At 31.9% G+C, this 13951-nt stretch overlaps 4 protein-coding genes across 4 annotated transcripts; 2 read left to right on the top strand and 2 right to left on the bottom strand.

The window, feature by feature from the left end:
* Nucleotides 1-478: 478 nt before the first annotated feature.
* On the bottom strand, nt 479-1402 carry EAE98_007284 (uncharacterized protein; the record flags this gene model as incomplete). Its single annotated transcript, XM_038954907.1, has 3 exons — nt 479-941; nt 996-1290; nt 1348-1402. 3 exons carry the CDS (start codon nt 1400-1402, stop codon nt 479-481), a joined length of 813 nt encoding a protein of 270 aa, XP_038808557.1.
* A 316-nt stretch (nt 1403-1718) lies between these two features.
* EAE98_007283 (uncharacterized protein) lies at nt 1719-3381 on the top strand. Its single transcript, XM_038954906.1, has 2 exons — nt 1719-2221; nt 2303-3381. The coding sequence occupies exons 1-2, from the start codon at nt 1931-1933 to the stop codon at nt 2897-2899; spliced, it is 888 nt and encodes a 295-aa protein (XP_038808556.1). The 5' UTR covers nt 1719-1930; the 3' UTR covers nt 2900-3381.
* Nucleotides 3371-4330, bottom strand: EAE98_007282 (uncharacterized protein; the record flags this gene model as incomplete). Its single annotated transcript, XM_038954905.1, has 4 exons — nt 3371-3773; nt 3857-3979; nt 4045-4062; nt 4254-4330. 4 exons carry the CDS (start codon nt 4328-4330, stop codon nt 3371-3373), a joined length of 621 nt encoding a protein of 206 aa, XP_038808555.1.
* Nucleotides 4331-4602: 272 nt separating this feature from the next.
* EAE98_007281 (uncharacterized protein) lies at nt 4603-5713 on the top strand (the record flags this gene model as incomplete). Its single annotated transcript, XM_038954904.1, has 2 exons — nt 4603-4915; nt 5062-5713. The coding sequence occupies 2 exons, from the start codon at nt 4603-4605 to the stop codon at nt 5187-5189; spliced, it is 441 nt and encodes a 146-aa protein (XP_038808554.1). The 3' UTR covers nt 5190-5713.
* Between the last annotated feature and the right edge of the window lie 8238 nt (nt 5714-13951).

The following is a 13951-nucleotide window of genomic DNA, read 5'->3' as shown; positions in this document are numbered from 1 at the left end:
ATACAATAAAAGACTTTTTATTGATATCAGAAAATCAAACGCCAGTCATCCCTTCCTTCCTGTTACTCCAGAGAAGCTCAAGCAGTAATCTTTCGCCTTCCAATGCATATCCCAGAGAAGCCTATAGAATATGAACCCCGTATTACTCCAATCGCTAAAGATAAATTAAAAATCATCATTATCCATTTCCGATTCAAGCGGTCATATTTTCCATTTCCTTGTCAACCATTAAATCCAAATCATAGCATCAAATGAAAACCCCAATGTTCAAAACCACATGCCACGATATCGAGGTTCTATATGCCCTATGGCGTTGATTAAAAAGGGGTCACAGCCCAAAACGTTCTTAATCAACACCATAGAGGAAGTTCCCCACTCCAGAGTAGGAGTGTTCTCAATTGAGGGTCAGTGCTTCATGAACAAAAGACGAGTCGAATTTGGTGTAACAATGTATGAGATTGCAGCTGTTGAATTGACCTCAGCCTCTCTTTCTCAACACTCTTCCAACAGCAGTGCTGGCTGGTTGTATGGGTTGCGCAGGTGCAGGTGCAGGTGCCGCCTTCTTGAGTCTTGCAGCAGGTGCCTTTTTAACAACGGTTTCAGTACTAGTATTGCTCACATTTCTTCCTCGTGTAGTCTTTGGACCCGAAGTTGCGGTATTGGATCTTGCTCGACTAGTAGCAGCTCCAGCTGGATTCGTATGTGGTGCGACTTTTCGTCCTGCTCTTGTAGGCGGACGAGATTCTGTAGTGGATTTGACGGGCGGTGCGGGTTTTATTGGCGAGGCAGGTAAAGTTCGGGAGTTAGCGGATCTAGGTGAAAGTATTTGTTTTGGGTCCATATTAACACGAGAAGTGGTACGTTCAGGCAGATTAGGAACAGGCTTTTGACGCTTCTTCGGGTTGTCAATATTGTTTTCTTTGTCCAGACTTGCCTCGTCACTTTGAATTGTTACTATATGTTTATGTTCCTTGATTTTTGCAGGAAAAACATACCTATTCCTTTTGGTAGTACGAGATGGTGCTGTGACTTGAGTACTTGGACCACTTTCTGACTCCTCCACTGGAATCTTCTTTTGTGTGTGTTTTGGAGTGTTCTTTGCTGGAACTGGTGGTCCCACTTCCGAACGCGCTGCTTGTGCGCCAGTATTGCTGTGCTTCTCAAACAAATCCCCAATGTTCTTTTTGCGCATTGAGATAGGTATGCGATTGACGCGAATTTCAATACGCGTTTTTAATCCTTGAGCTTGAACATTGTATTGTGCTCTGAGCTTTCTAGCACGTTCAGTAACTATTCAAATGCATAATTAGTATACAATTTGACGCGTTTTAGAGATGAGTTCCTCACTTTCCAACTGCAAATTCTCCATCAGAGCTTGCTTTTGGCCTGTTGTGATAGCCATTTCGCGTAGGCTATTATATGTATGAAACTTTACGAATTTCTGTAATTATCCGTACGAACAATTGCGATTCGATTACTTCTGAATTATTGTGTTGTGTGAATACGATTGAAGCTGTGAGATGGTGTATCGTGGGTGTAGAGTGTAGTGTGTAGAGTGTTGTGATGTTGATTGAGAATAAACATCATCATCACTTTGTAGATTGTTATCCGTTCATTATCGAAGTCGCTTGCTGAGCGCCACAGATGTGTGGCTAAAGTCTCTTGCTCCCCCAATTCTGAAGAAGTTACAGGGATTGGCACCTCTCCGAAGCTAGCGATGCTTGCTGTACTTTAGCATTAACGCGCAAACCATAGCTACCTTGAGCAACCTGCAACCTTAACAAACATCAACTTCTTTATCGCCATCAACAGATTAACTCATACTTACCACTTACGATCGTCGTCTACCATAAATTCGGCTCCATTACTCAAATACAACTTCCAAAAGAAAGATTTCGCACATTTGCCAAACGGCAGCCAATCCGACAAGATGGTTCTCGAAGCAGTAATGGTTGTGGTGGATAACAGTGAAAGCAGTCGAAATGGAGATTATACACCAACACGTTATGAAGCGCAATCAGATGCCGTTTCTTGGATTTTTTCTACCATCACTCAAGCCAATCCAGAATCTTCAGTTGGTTTAATGTCCATGGGGGGTAAAGGACCAGAGGTTCTTGTTACCTTAACAACTGATCATGGAAAGATCTTGGATGGATTACATCGTACTAAGACTAAGATTCGTGGATCTAGTCACTTAGCTACTGGTATTCAAATCGCTGGTGTATGTTATCATCTCTTTTATAATCTTACCTATTGTCCGGGCATGCTATTGGAGTAAATGCTGATGTAGATAATCTCATAGTTGGCACTCAAACACCGACAAAACAAATCCCAACGTCAACGCATAATTGTTTTTACTTGCTCTCCAATCGCAGAAGACGAAAAATCACTTGTCAAGCTCGCCAAAAAGATGAAGAAAAATAACGTTTCGATCGATTTCGTTGTATTCGGAGAACTTGATGATGATGTCACCAAAAAATTGACAGCCTTCAATGAGAATGTCAAGGGAGGTGATGGATCACATTTGGCCATCATTCCACCAGGACCTCAGCTTCTTAGTGATCAGTTAATGACTTCACCAATTCTAAATGGGGATGGAGCTACAGGAGGAGTTGGTATGGGTGGAGCCGAAACAAGTGGTGATGCAGGCGCATTTGAATTTGGTATCGATCCAAGCGTAGACCCAGAGTTGGCATTAGCATTGAGAATGAGTATGGAGGATGAGAAAGCTCGGGTTGAGAAAAACGAGAAGGATCGACTAGAGAAGGAAGCAGCGGAGCAGTCTGCATTAGGAGAGATTAAGGAAGAGGATGAGGCATCTGCACCTCTATTGAATAAGGACGGAGAAGCTAGTGGGAGTGGAGACAAGAAAGACGATGATAAAATGGATACGGCTTAGATGAGGAGTTGAAGTATATGGCGGGGAAATGAATTGATGGATTGCTAATTGAATGAATGGTTGGGGCTGCATGGCAAACTGGCGTTTGGTATGTACCAATAGATATCATATACAATGGTATTTGGCTCTTCTGCCAACAAATTACTTCTAGTTTGTATACTCCTTGACTCCTTTGAAGTTTGGCCTGTGAAATATCGGCGCGTATGCTCAATATAATGCTTAAGTCCCAACAAGTTCCTTCTATGCCCGAAATTATGTCCACATTTCCCTTCGCATTCTTAGTCCTAATGTGAGAGATCTGATCAGGTACTCCTGTATCCTGTATCAGATCCAGAGACATTCCCCGCTTCTTCAATAAGTGGGAATACAACCTCTGAGCCCACGATACCACCTCGCTTTTCCCCAAGTCCGTTGGCTCTCCACGTGAATCCATCGATCCATCGATCCATCTGCCCATAACCCCCTTCCAAATTACCTCATGTTAACCCCCCTGACCCACCTCTCCACGCCCCTCTCAAACCTCTCACACCTAACCGGCATCTCTAACTGATAAAACGGGTTCTTCATCACATAATCCGCATACAGTTCGTATATCTTCCTCAATATGCTATCAACATTTGGCATGCCAGGTTCAGTAAATAGGAGAAACTTCGTGCCAGTGAGAGTCTGGAAACATTGGAGTCGGAACAAAGTCGTTTCGAGCACTTCGATGCCGGAAGGTGGATCTGGTCGGTCATCGGATGTGGGGGTGGAGGAGAGAGAGGAGAGGGTAGAGAGCGTCTTGGAGTGGGATGTTGAAGGAAGAGAGGAGGCACCTGTTGAAGCGAGGTGAGAGGATGGGATGGGGTTTAGTCGAGTGGAAATAGCGTGAACTCTAGGGACTTGTTAGTGGGAATTCTCAGTAGAAGAAGTTCGAGATGGGTCTAATTGGGAAGTAGAAAGAGAGAAGTCATGTACCCGTGAAATGTTCCAGCAAGCACTAGATAGTCATTTATAGATAGTTTGTTCAATCCATCTGCGAAATCTTTTTGGTAGATAAGTCCACCAGCTTTATTTATTATTGTGAGGGCAAAGACGACCCTACGGATTGGGTATTAGAGTCACGATTCTGAGACTTTGTGGGGAGAGTTGGGAGTAGAACTTGCATTTTGATATTTGATGCACTGCTAAGAGCAATCGATGGAAAGGAAGCTGAGAGAGTTATTCGTAGTAGAAATCAATTGTTCGTTGCAAACTTCGCATTCGTAATCGTCCTTTTCTTTCGTCTACACAATTCAAGAATCAAAAATTGAATATCAAACTCGGCGCATTCATTAAACATCCACAATATAAAGTTCGAGATGCATCAAGATACTGTTGTCTGTAGCCTCGTCCCAAAACGGCTAAGTAAGCAGCCTTCCCCGGATTTCGAGAATTTGCCGACCAGCACATGTTTATTGATAGATCGGCCGCAACTTAACTTTCTTTCTTCCTTTCAAGTCAACAAAATCACCTTTATAGCAAAACACGTCGAGTCTTTGCACAAAGTTGATTTGGAAAAGCAGGACGCGCATTTCAAGGAAAGGATTGTTTTCTTTAATTACACAGTTAAATTCGAGACATCACAATCAGTCAGAAGAACAGTCAAAGTTATCGAATCCCGATCCCCCCCCCACAAACGACATCCTTCAACCTTTCTCGAACCTACCTCTCCCTTCGAAACAATGGCAGCACCTGCCCCCACATCTCGCTCTCGCGCTCCTCCAGCAGGCGACGAAGAAGCATCCACCGTTCTGAAGCTCGGAGAATTCCAAGATGTAGATGCACTTACTCATTCTGAAGCCGCACTCGTTATCAACGCGCTTGTCGCAAAGCGTCGTGGTGATCGCAAGAATGTTAACGAGACTGAGATCTTGAGTAAGACGCAAGAATACCTGGATCATTTTGCGAGATTCAAGAGAAAGGAAAACGTGGAGGCTGTAGAGAGATTGTTGGGAAGTAGGGGAGAATTGGCGAAATTCGAGAGGGCGCAGTTGGGTAGGTGACTTGTGGTTTTTTCTTTTTTATGCTTGGATTTCTTGAAGGTTGAAAGGGGAGATGGGGGGGGGGATGGAGAGGGCAGTTTGGTGAAGATGGATAACGAGGGTATCATTGGAGAAGCAATGCTAACATGAGATGTAAAGGCTCATTATGTTGCGACACGGCCGATGAAGCGAAGACTTTGATACCCAGTTTACAAGACAAAATCAGCGATGACGATTTGACAGAGTTATTGGATGAAATCACAAAGTTGATGGGATTTACGAATTAAGAGGTCCTTTGGATTTGGTTTTGGTCACTAGATACTCACTTAAATTCGGTATATACTCGAGTACCAGAAGCCACAGAAGACTTTCAGCATGGGTCTGATCGAGATTGGTTCGTTGAAGACATCAAAAGACACCTACTACAAGAGTAGGCAGCCATGAAGGAAATTGTTTGGAGAACACCGATGCAGATAAAATGGATGGGCGTTGGGAATGGATTTTCGTTACTTTCATAGGACGATCCGTCAAGAAAAGAGCATTGTTGCGGCGTTTTCTTTTTGTGGGTTTAGTTGTAGTTCGGAGAAAATGAAGCATGGGCAGTGAAGGATATAATGAAAAGGGGCATGAAAGCGAGTATGGAAATTGCGGGCATGAAGGTGGTTGCAATAATACGAGGGGCATGAGAAATGTATTGGAGAAAAGACGTGTATCGTAGGTCAAGATTTAGTATTAAGTGTAGTGCGTATTATATTGAAAGCTATGTACAATCCAGTTGACTATATCAATCAAGATGATTATATAATATGCCTAATACGTTTAGTCTGTTTTCTAAACCAATCCTACAAGACATACGCCCTCGCATACATATTCTAGTTAAGCTAAAATAAGTCCTATTTCCGTATTCCTTTCATATATGCCAAAATGACCATATAGTATATTTAGTCCTCTTATTCTATTAATCAATCAACAATCACTATAAATATCCACCCATATATCAGCTTACTATTGTATTTAAATTAAATGGATAATAGAATTCGCTGAATTGGTAGCTAGAGTATTTGTAGTTTCCTATCCTGATATAACTTTGCTTATTTTGGACAAAGTTAGAGTGTAGTTTCAGATTGATCCTATAAGACAAATGGTACAGCTTGCCATACACCAACTCCTTCTCATAGATTAGATAGAAGAGTGGACTTATAAGTATTAGCTTATAGATTCTGATATTCCAATATATTATCCTCAAATAGTATATATAGATATTCAATTTAAAATTTGAAAAGCTTTAAATAGTTGATATAAAACAATTTGTGAATAGTTTTTCTATTGATTTATTACAATTTATAAAATTTCTAATAATCTTCTACAAAACCGATAATAACAAAAAGATTATAGTAAAAGGGATATAATTTCTTTTTAACTGAGGTATTGTTATATAACATAATTATATCTTTTGATTAATATATAAAATTACCTCATATATTTATATCGTATTTTTCCTTATTAACAGCTTTTTTTCAATCAGATTGTTCCAGAGCTTTTTATCTGATTAGCTCCCGATTGTACATGAATTCGAAAACTTTAATATAGTATATCTCAAAAGAAAACTCCTTGTTAACATTTTTAATGGTAAGAAGATAATTCTGTATTTTCTTTTATTTATAAAAAAGATATTCGATTTCTAAAAAACTGATTAATTAAAAACTAAATATAATCTTATAAGAGAAATAATCTAAATGAGATATCTTTTGTATATTAAAAGAATTAATACTAGTTTAAATCTTAAATAATCAATCAATAATATTAGATTCGATTTTTTTAAATATTCTTTGAAATAGATTGTTTCCTTTTTCGATTATTCCGGATGACTTTTTCACTTCGATAGTTATAGAAATAAATAGTATTCCGGATTTTTTTGAAAAACTATATAGAATCTTATTTTCAAAATATATATCAGGATTATGTATTTCTTTAATAGGGATTTTAATTGTATTAAAAAGTTAATCTAGATATTTAATAATCTCTACTTCTGTAATATCAATTATTGGGAATACTTAAATATAATGGGAGAAGTAATTAATAATTAATAAAATATAAGTGAAATTAAGGTATTCTTTTTTATCAAATATACTATCGTTGTAGTCCATATTTTCAATAGTAAGTCCTATATTTATTAGTTTCTATACTACAAGCCAAGTTATATTTAGAACCTGAGCTTTGTTAACTAATATAGATAGAAGTAATCCTATAAAATCAAATCCGATAAAAGTGAGTAAATAATTAATTTTAAAAGATATTAAATAAAAGATATGCTATTGAATATTATATTTAGCATACTTCAAATAATCTAAAATATATTGCTTAATATCTGAAACTAGATAAAGCTAATAATGGTTTCTAAGCTTTTTAATAATTAATTCTGTAGCGAAATATTCTTTCTGATTATATACATATAATAAAATATCTGATATCTCATATTATTATATACAATACTTATTAACTTTATAAAATATATAAAAAAGTTTATTCTCAAATAAGAAAAAGTCTTTAGTATAATATAGAAAAGATATCTTTTCAAGAGTAGAAATCCTATCAAGAAATATATTAATAGAAATATAATTAAATATATTGTGATATTACAGATTGTCCTTATACTTACTAGAAACTGATTTAAAAGAGATATTATTAATAATAATTATAAGTTGATTTAATATTACAATATTCAGATTATTTTCAAGAAATTATAGTATTTTGTGGTTAGTAATAGTTTGAAGTTGCTCAATCTTATATAGATAAAGGAGCTTTTTATAATCATTAATTCCGTTTTTTCAAATCTATTTAAGGTTTTTATTATTCTTTTAAAATAAGTCTAGAAAATCTAAAAGTGGATTCAATTTGTAATTCGAATTGAGGAAAATAGTATAGGAAAATATATTTATAATCTTGTTACAAGATCCTTTAATATATTCAATAATGATATTTAAAACAAATAGTTTTATAGCTCAATGGGTATAGATTTTACAAGTTTTGGCTTTAGGGAATAAGAATCTAGTTAATAGTATATGATTGGTGAAAATCTTGTAAGATTTCAGGTAATGGAAATAATAGTAATATTTGTATACAAACTCGATGATTACTAAAAGCTTATATTTATAAATACTATAATTTCTCTGAATCTTAATAAAAAGAAAGGAGTTGTATAAAACAAGGTATATAATTAAAGGTTCTGAGGTAATTCCTAGGGGGTATTGTTTCTGTACAATATAGCAATTTGATACAAAAGTATTAGAATCTGTATATATTTCAATGGGAAGGGAATAGTCAATACTATATGATTTGATTATTTCAGAACACTTAACTTATAGAAACTCAAAAGCAAGTTGCTTATATAATCCCTATTGTTAGTCAATATTGCCGGTAAAACGGGAAAGAGAATGAGATATCTCGATAAAATTCTTAATACTTTAATGGGTTATTTGAATAGTAGCTAAGAAACTGTAAACTTTGATAGAATTCCTAGGAGTAGAAAAGTCTTTAATTTTAATAGCTTGGGCTGGCTTGGTAATTATTATACTATTTGTTTGATAGAGTATATCTAAAGCTTCTATTTCACTTACAAATATATATAGTTTCTTAAAAGAAAGATATAGTTAAGCAAAAGCTAATCTTAAAAAAAGATGGTTTATAAGGATATTGTAAGTGTTTTCAACTATCTTATATCCAGAAAATATATTGTTCACATAGAATTTGATTAAAGCTAAACTATCTGGAGAGTTAGGTTTAAGAATAGAAGGGTACTTGCTAGTATAAAGAATGCTGTTCTTTAAATAGTAATGTTTTTTTGGAAGGCGGGGAATGTAATCATAAATAGTATATAAAAGCTCAAATATTGAAAAACATGTAATTTGAGTATCTTATAGAATATGAATAGATTATATTTAAACGGAATCTTTTATAGAGAAGACAAAAATATATTTATTTATAGAATGGAGAGGTATTATTTAATATATATGTTTAAAATCAAGTTGTATAAAAACTGTATGATTGGGATGAGATAAATATTCATGAACTTCTTGAGCTAGTGTATAATAGCTGCTAGGCATCTCTTCTTTCACTTGTGAATAATCGAAAACGATTTGTTATTTCGAATCAGGTTTGTAAGGAGATAGTATGAGATATATAATATCAGGCTTTTCGATAACAAAAGGTATTACAAACTAATCGAATAACTTGCTATTAGTTATCATAGTGTATTTGTATATAAAACACTTATAGCCATCTTAAATAATCTTATTTAACTAATATATCTATTGAGGACTATATCAAAATCGAAATTTACATTTATATGGAAATATGCCTTTCTTTAAATATATATAATAAATAAAAAGAATAGTTAGGGGAATATAATGTAATTTGGTTATATTCAAATCTCTATAAGTGTATAAAAAACGTATAACATATTATTATAATTTTTCTATAATTAAAGGACTAATATATATATTATTAATATTAAACCATTTTTATATCAATTCAATCAAATCTATAAACAATAATCAAAAAATAGATTATCTCTCAATAGGATATATATAATTAAATGAAATAAAGTATTTAGATTCGATTTGAAAGGAGAATATAAGAAACTGATTTCCAGAAAGAGACTTCAACTTAAGCCAAAGAGTAAAAGATTTATATAAAAAATTCATAAATTCAAGTATATCAATAGGAATATTGAATCTGTATATCTATATAATATTCTTTAAAAAGTATAGTATCCTAGCTTTTGTATACAAAAAGGATTCAGGTGGTTAGAAGATGGTCTTTTTCTGTAGTTTAAAGTTATACTTAGGATTTAAAAGTTTAAAGAACTAAATAAAGTTATAGATTTTATAGAATCTAATTCAATCTCAAAGATTTTTTTAACAGTTTCAGTAATATCATAATCGGATAAAAAAACCTTTCCCTTAGAATATACTATATCTACATCGAAATAGTTTGATTTCAATAATTCATTTTTTATAGAAATTTTAGCTTTTTATCTAGCAATTTGATATTTAGAGTTTATTGGGTAAAGAATTAATTAATAAAAAAGTAATTATATTAGTTATAGAGTTTGAATAAAAATATAAGATTCTGAAAGATTCTTATCACCAATAGAAATAATACAATTGAAAATATTAATATAGTTTTTAATAATATAAAGCCATAGTAAACCAAGAAATAGATTCTTTTTATCTTTATTAAAATAATTCTTCCTGTTAAATCGAATAAAAGCATATATAATGTATTGAATACCTTCGACCATAAAACTAAAAATAGTATATTATTTAAGTCTAGTATTCCCACCATCAGCTATTTCCATGGAAATAGTATTTTTCGAGGCAATCTAATATTGTAGTAAATCTAAATAATCAATAAGTGCTGGAAAGATTATATTATTATTAGATCCTTAATCGATAATGTAATGAGATCTGCTTAAAACGATTTCAGTAGTATATCCCTCTTTTGGGATTGAGATAATTTCCTAAACTCGAAAAGCTTTATTTTGATTAGAGATCTTAATAATGATAAGTGAGATTGGGATTTTAATTGCTTATAGATTTATAGGCTTGGTAAGATCGATTTATACAATTCGGAATTTTAGTATATAATTTGTATTATTTGGTAAATATAGAAAATATTGCTTTATTTGATTCTGATTCAAGGTAATATTTATAATACAAATATAATAAACTTCAATTAAATTATTATTGGATCTGAATTGTATTATAATATATAAGATAGATTTATTTGTAGTTTTGATAATAGATTGTATATCCTTTTTCTTCTTTTTCTTAATAATATTTTCTCAAGTCATAAGATATTATAGATTTTTAAATGTATCTAATAAGATTTGATAAAAAGTTAATATATCAATTCCAGAGGTTTCCGATTTAAAGATAAAAAATAAGTTTTTATAATCAATAGGGGTTTTTTCTGCTCTTGCTATAATATTAAATAAAGATTTAAAAGATTTAATAGATCTCTTTATTAGGATTAAATAAGATATAGATTTTAAAGTGTATTTCTTATACTTATATATTATAAAAGGGTTTGGAAAAGCTTGAATTGATTAAAGTAAGGAATTACAAGATGAAGATTAAGATAAATTCTTAAAAATTGATTTAGATTTTTTATAAAAATAAGGAGCGAAAATATCGGAATATCTATTATAAAGAGTATTTTTTATATAAGTGTTTTTAGTATAAGATATATTATATTAATCTCTAATAATACTAAATATATTATTAGATTTAATTCTTTTACGAGATGTTATATTAAAAGCTTGAATTTTATTTTTTTATTTGTTATCTATATCTATATTAAATTTTATATTAAAGAAATACATTCCGGATATAGATATCTTATTATTTGAATAGTCTGAATTATTATTAATTTGTACTAAAGAGAATATAGAATTTGATTTAAAAGGGATTAAGTTCGGACTGATAAACTTAGGTTTTTGATAGTTATTTAAATTGATTCGATTATTAGTATTAGTATTAGACAATTAAGGGTATATATAAGTTATTAATATAATCATAATATTATGGTTTAAGAAAACTATACTTCTTAAAACAATTTGTTCCTAATATTGAAGAGGTTGATTCACATAGTTCGACTTGATATAATTGTAGATTTTGTATTTAAAATATAAAGGCTTTTTTGAATAATCATATTATTTTGATCCATTGATAATATTATTCCAAGAGTTCTTTAGATTTAATCCAGTCTCTTTTGCTTGTATACCTATTAATACGGGAGATTGAATATAAGTAGATTGGGATATTGAATTCAATGGTCTATTATTTGAGCTCAAATTGTTGTTTCCTTCATTATTAAAATTATAGTTGTTGTTGGGGGTATTCCGATTTTGTTGATTGAAGGATTAGGATTGAGATACTTATCCTAAAAAAGATTCAATCTTTTTTTTGAATAAATCCTTGAGATTCTGCTTTTTTAGAGTGTTGGTGATGTGATTGATAATATTGTTTTGGATAAGTGTTTTTTCTATTTTTATATTTTTCTAAATATTGTATATTATAGAATAGCTTTTATTTAGGAATCTATAGATAGTGTTTAATTTGATAAATTCTGAGTATAGATTAGAGTTGATAAGATTGGTAATGAATACTTTAATTAAGGTTTTTTGAATATTAGCTTAAAGAATATCGGTATTGTGCTTAAAGGAAGGTATATTCTTATAGCCTATTTTCAATTATAGATTCTTAATATATTAATAGTATTTTTAAATGGATTTGTTTTTCTTTTAAGCTAAAGAGCTTATAATATTGAGAATCATTTATATTAAATCTTTATTTTTCTTATTCGAGAAGTGGTTAATAAGAGTAGTAATAAATTTATCTTATAAAGTCTTATTTGCTAAATTAATATTATTTATAATCTTAGAAAACTCTTTATCTTTATTTAACTATTTGCTAGCTCTGCTGGAGAATTTAAATAGAATAAGATTGAAAAAGGTATATAGTTTATAAATATCGTTATTAATAGTAAGGTATATAGTTTACTTGATTTTCCGAATTTATAACTTAATAGTATTCTTTTCTTTTGAGAAAGATAGTATATTGTTAATCTTGATTTTAGCCTACTCAATACAAACTATTGAGGCAATAAAGTTATTCGATATTGTAAAAGGATTTGGCAAATGGTATTTCGAGAGGATTTCTTGAATTTGAAGAATAAAAAGTCGAAGTTGTAGTTTGATAAATAATAGGATTAAGTTCTTAAAAGGGTTTTGTATATTTTTTAGCAATTGCTAAACGAGTGGAAGATAAAGGTCTCGTTTTTCGAAATTAAAATAAGAATAATATTGAAAGAATCGAATAATAATTTGGATTTGCTCGAAGAGAATGATATTGTTAATATTAATATTATTCAGAATAAAATTGAAAACCTATATAACAGATTTCCGGAATCAAAAGTAATATTAAAAGAATATTTTAAAAATCAAAAGGAGTTTGTATTCTAATTATAAAGTAATACTGAATTCTTACAAAAAGTACTATAGAAGTAAATATATAAAGTATTTCTGAAAAGAGAAGTATTTAAAAAATAAAAAGAAAAATCAGAAAAAATTGTTTAAACACTGGATTTCCACAATTATATAACGATTCTTCAAATTAATAAAACTATATAATATTTATAATTCTTTTGAAAGCTTTTTTAATACCGGTGTAGTGATTGTTGTACAGGCGCTGTTGTACAATGAACTTAGAAATAAAGAGGGTTTCTAAATATTCTTAATTTAAAGGCTTAACTACAAAGAGAATGGAAATAAGATATTGAATGTATCTTGAATCCCTATATAGATCATCAGAAAAGATATGTATTGTAGGTTAAGATTTAGTATTAAGTGTAGTGTATATTATATTGAAAGCTATGTACAATCCTGTTAATTATATCAATCAAGATGATTACGTAATACGCCTAATGCGTTTAGCCTGTTTTCTATTGGATACACCCAGATACGTACCCAGTGTGTATTAACACTTTTCTGGCTTTAAGGCCCTTGATGAAGGGACAGGCTGATAGTAGAGATCAGGAGATGATAAAATATGAATGAATCTTTTCATTACTCTTATTTCCATGACCCAGAGAGCGTGAGCTAAAGGCGTTGAACTGAGGTGATTTGATATTTGGGTACTTTACCACTTGGAGCTCAATTGGGTGCTGCACCAAACACAATGAACGTAACATCATCTTTTTCAATTAACTATTTGTCTTAGAATGTCTATTCAGCCAGCCAGAAATAACAGTTTCTGCCGATTTTGCAGTTCTGTCGTTTTGCAATTCTACGGGAAGTATCTGCGGAACCCTACCTTTAAATTATCATCACGAAAGATCCTCTATAAATACTCCATTTGTATGATACACCCAGCGGCAGCGTTTGCAATCTCCCTCCTCCCCTAAGCCCTAAAACTCCTTACTATCTCCTGGGAATTTCCCTATATCTCATAACCTGCGTAATCCTCTAAAAAAAGTCGACTTCTTC

The sequence above is a fragment of the Botrytis deweyae genome (assembly GCF_014898535.1).
Source record: "Botrytis deweyae strain B1 chromosome Unknown BDEW_017, whole genome shotgun sequence".
In the NCBI taxonomy this organism is placed as follows: domain Eukaryota; kingdom Fungi; phylum Ascomycota; class Leotiomycetes; order Helotiales; family Sclerotiniaceae; genus Botrytis; species Botrytis deweyae.
Note: the sequence above shows the minus strand (reverse complement) of the source record. Positions and strands in the feature narration are given on the sequence as shown.

Excerpts from the sequence above, each read along its gene's own strand:
- EAE98_007283 (XM_038954906.1), top strand. The coding sequence starts at position 1,931 with ATGGTTCTCGAAGCAGTAATGGTTGTGGTGGATAACAGTGAAAGCAGT. Across the intron at positions 2,222-2,302 it reads CTGGTATTCAAATCGCTGGT|TTGGCACTCAAACACCGACA; the intron begins GTATGTTATCAT and ends ATAATCTCATAG.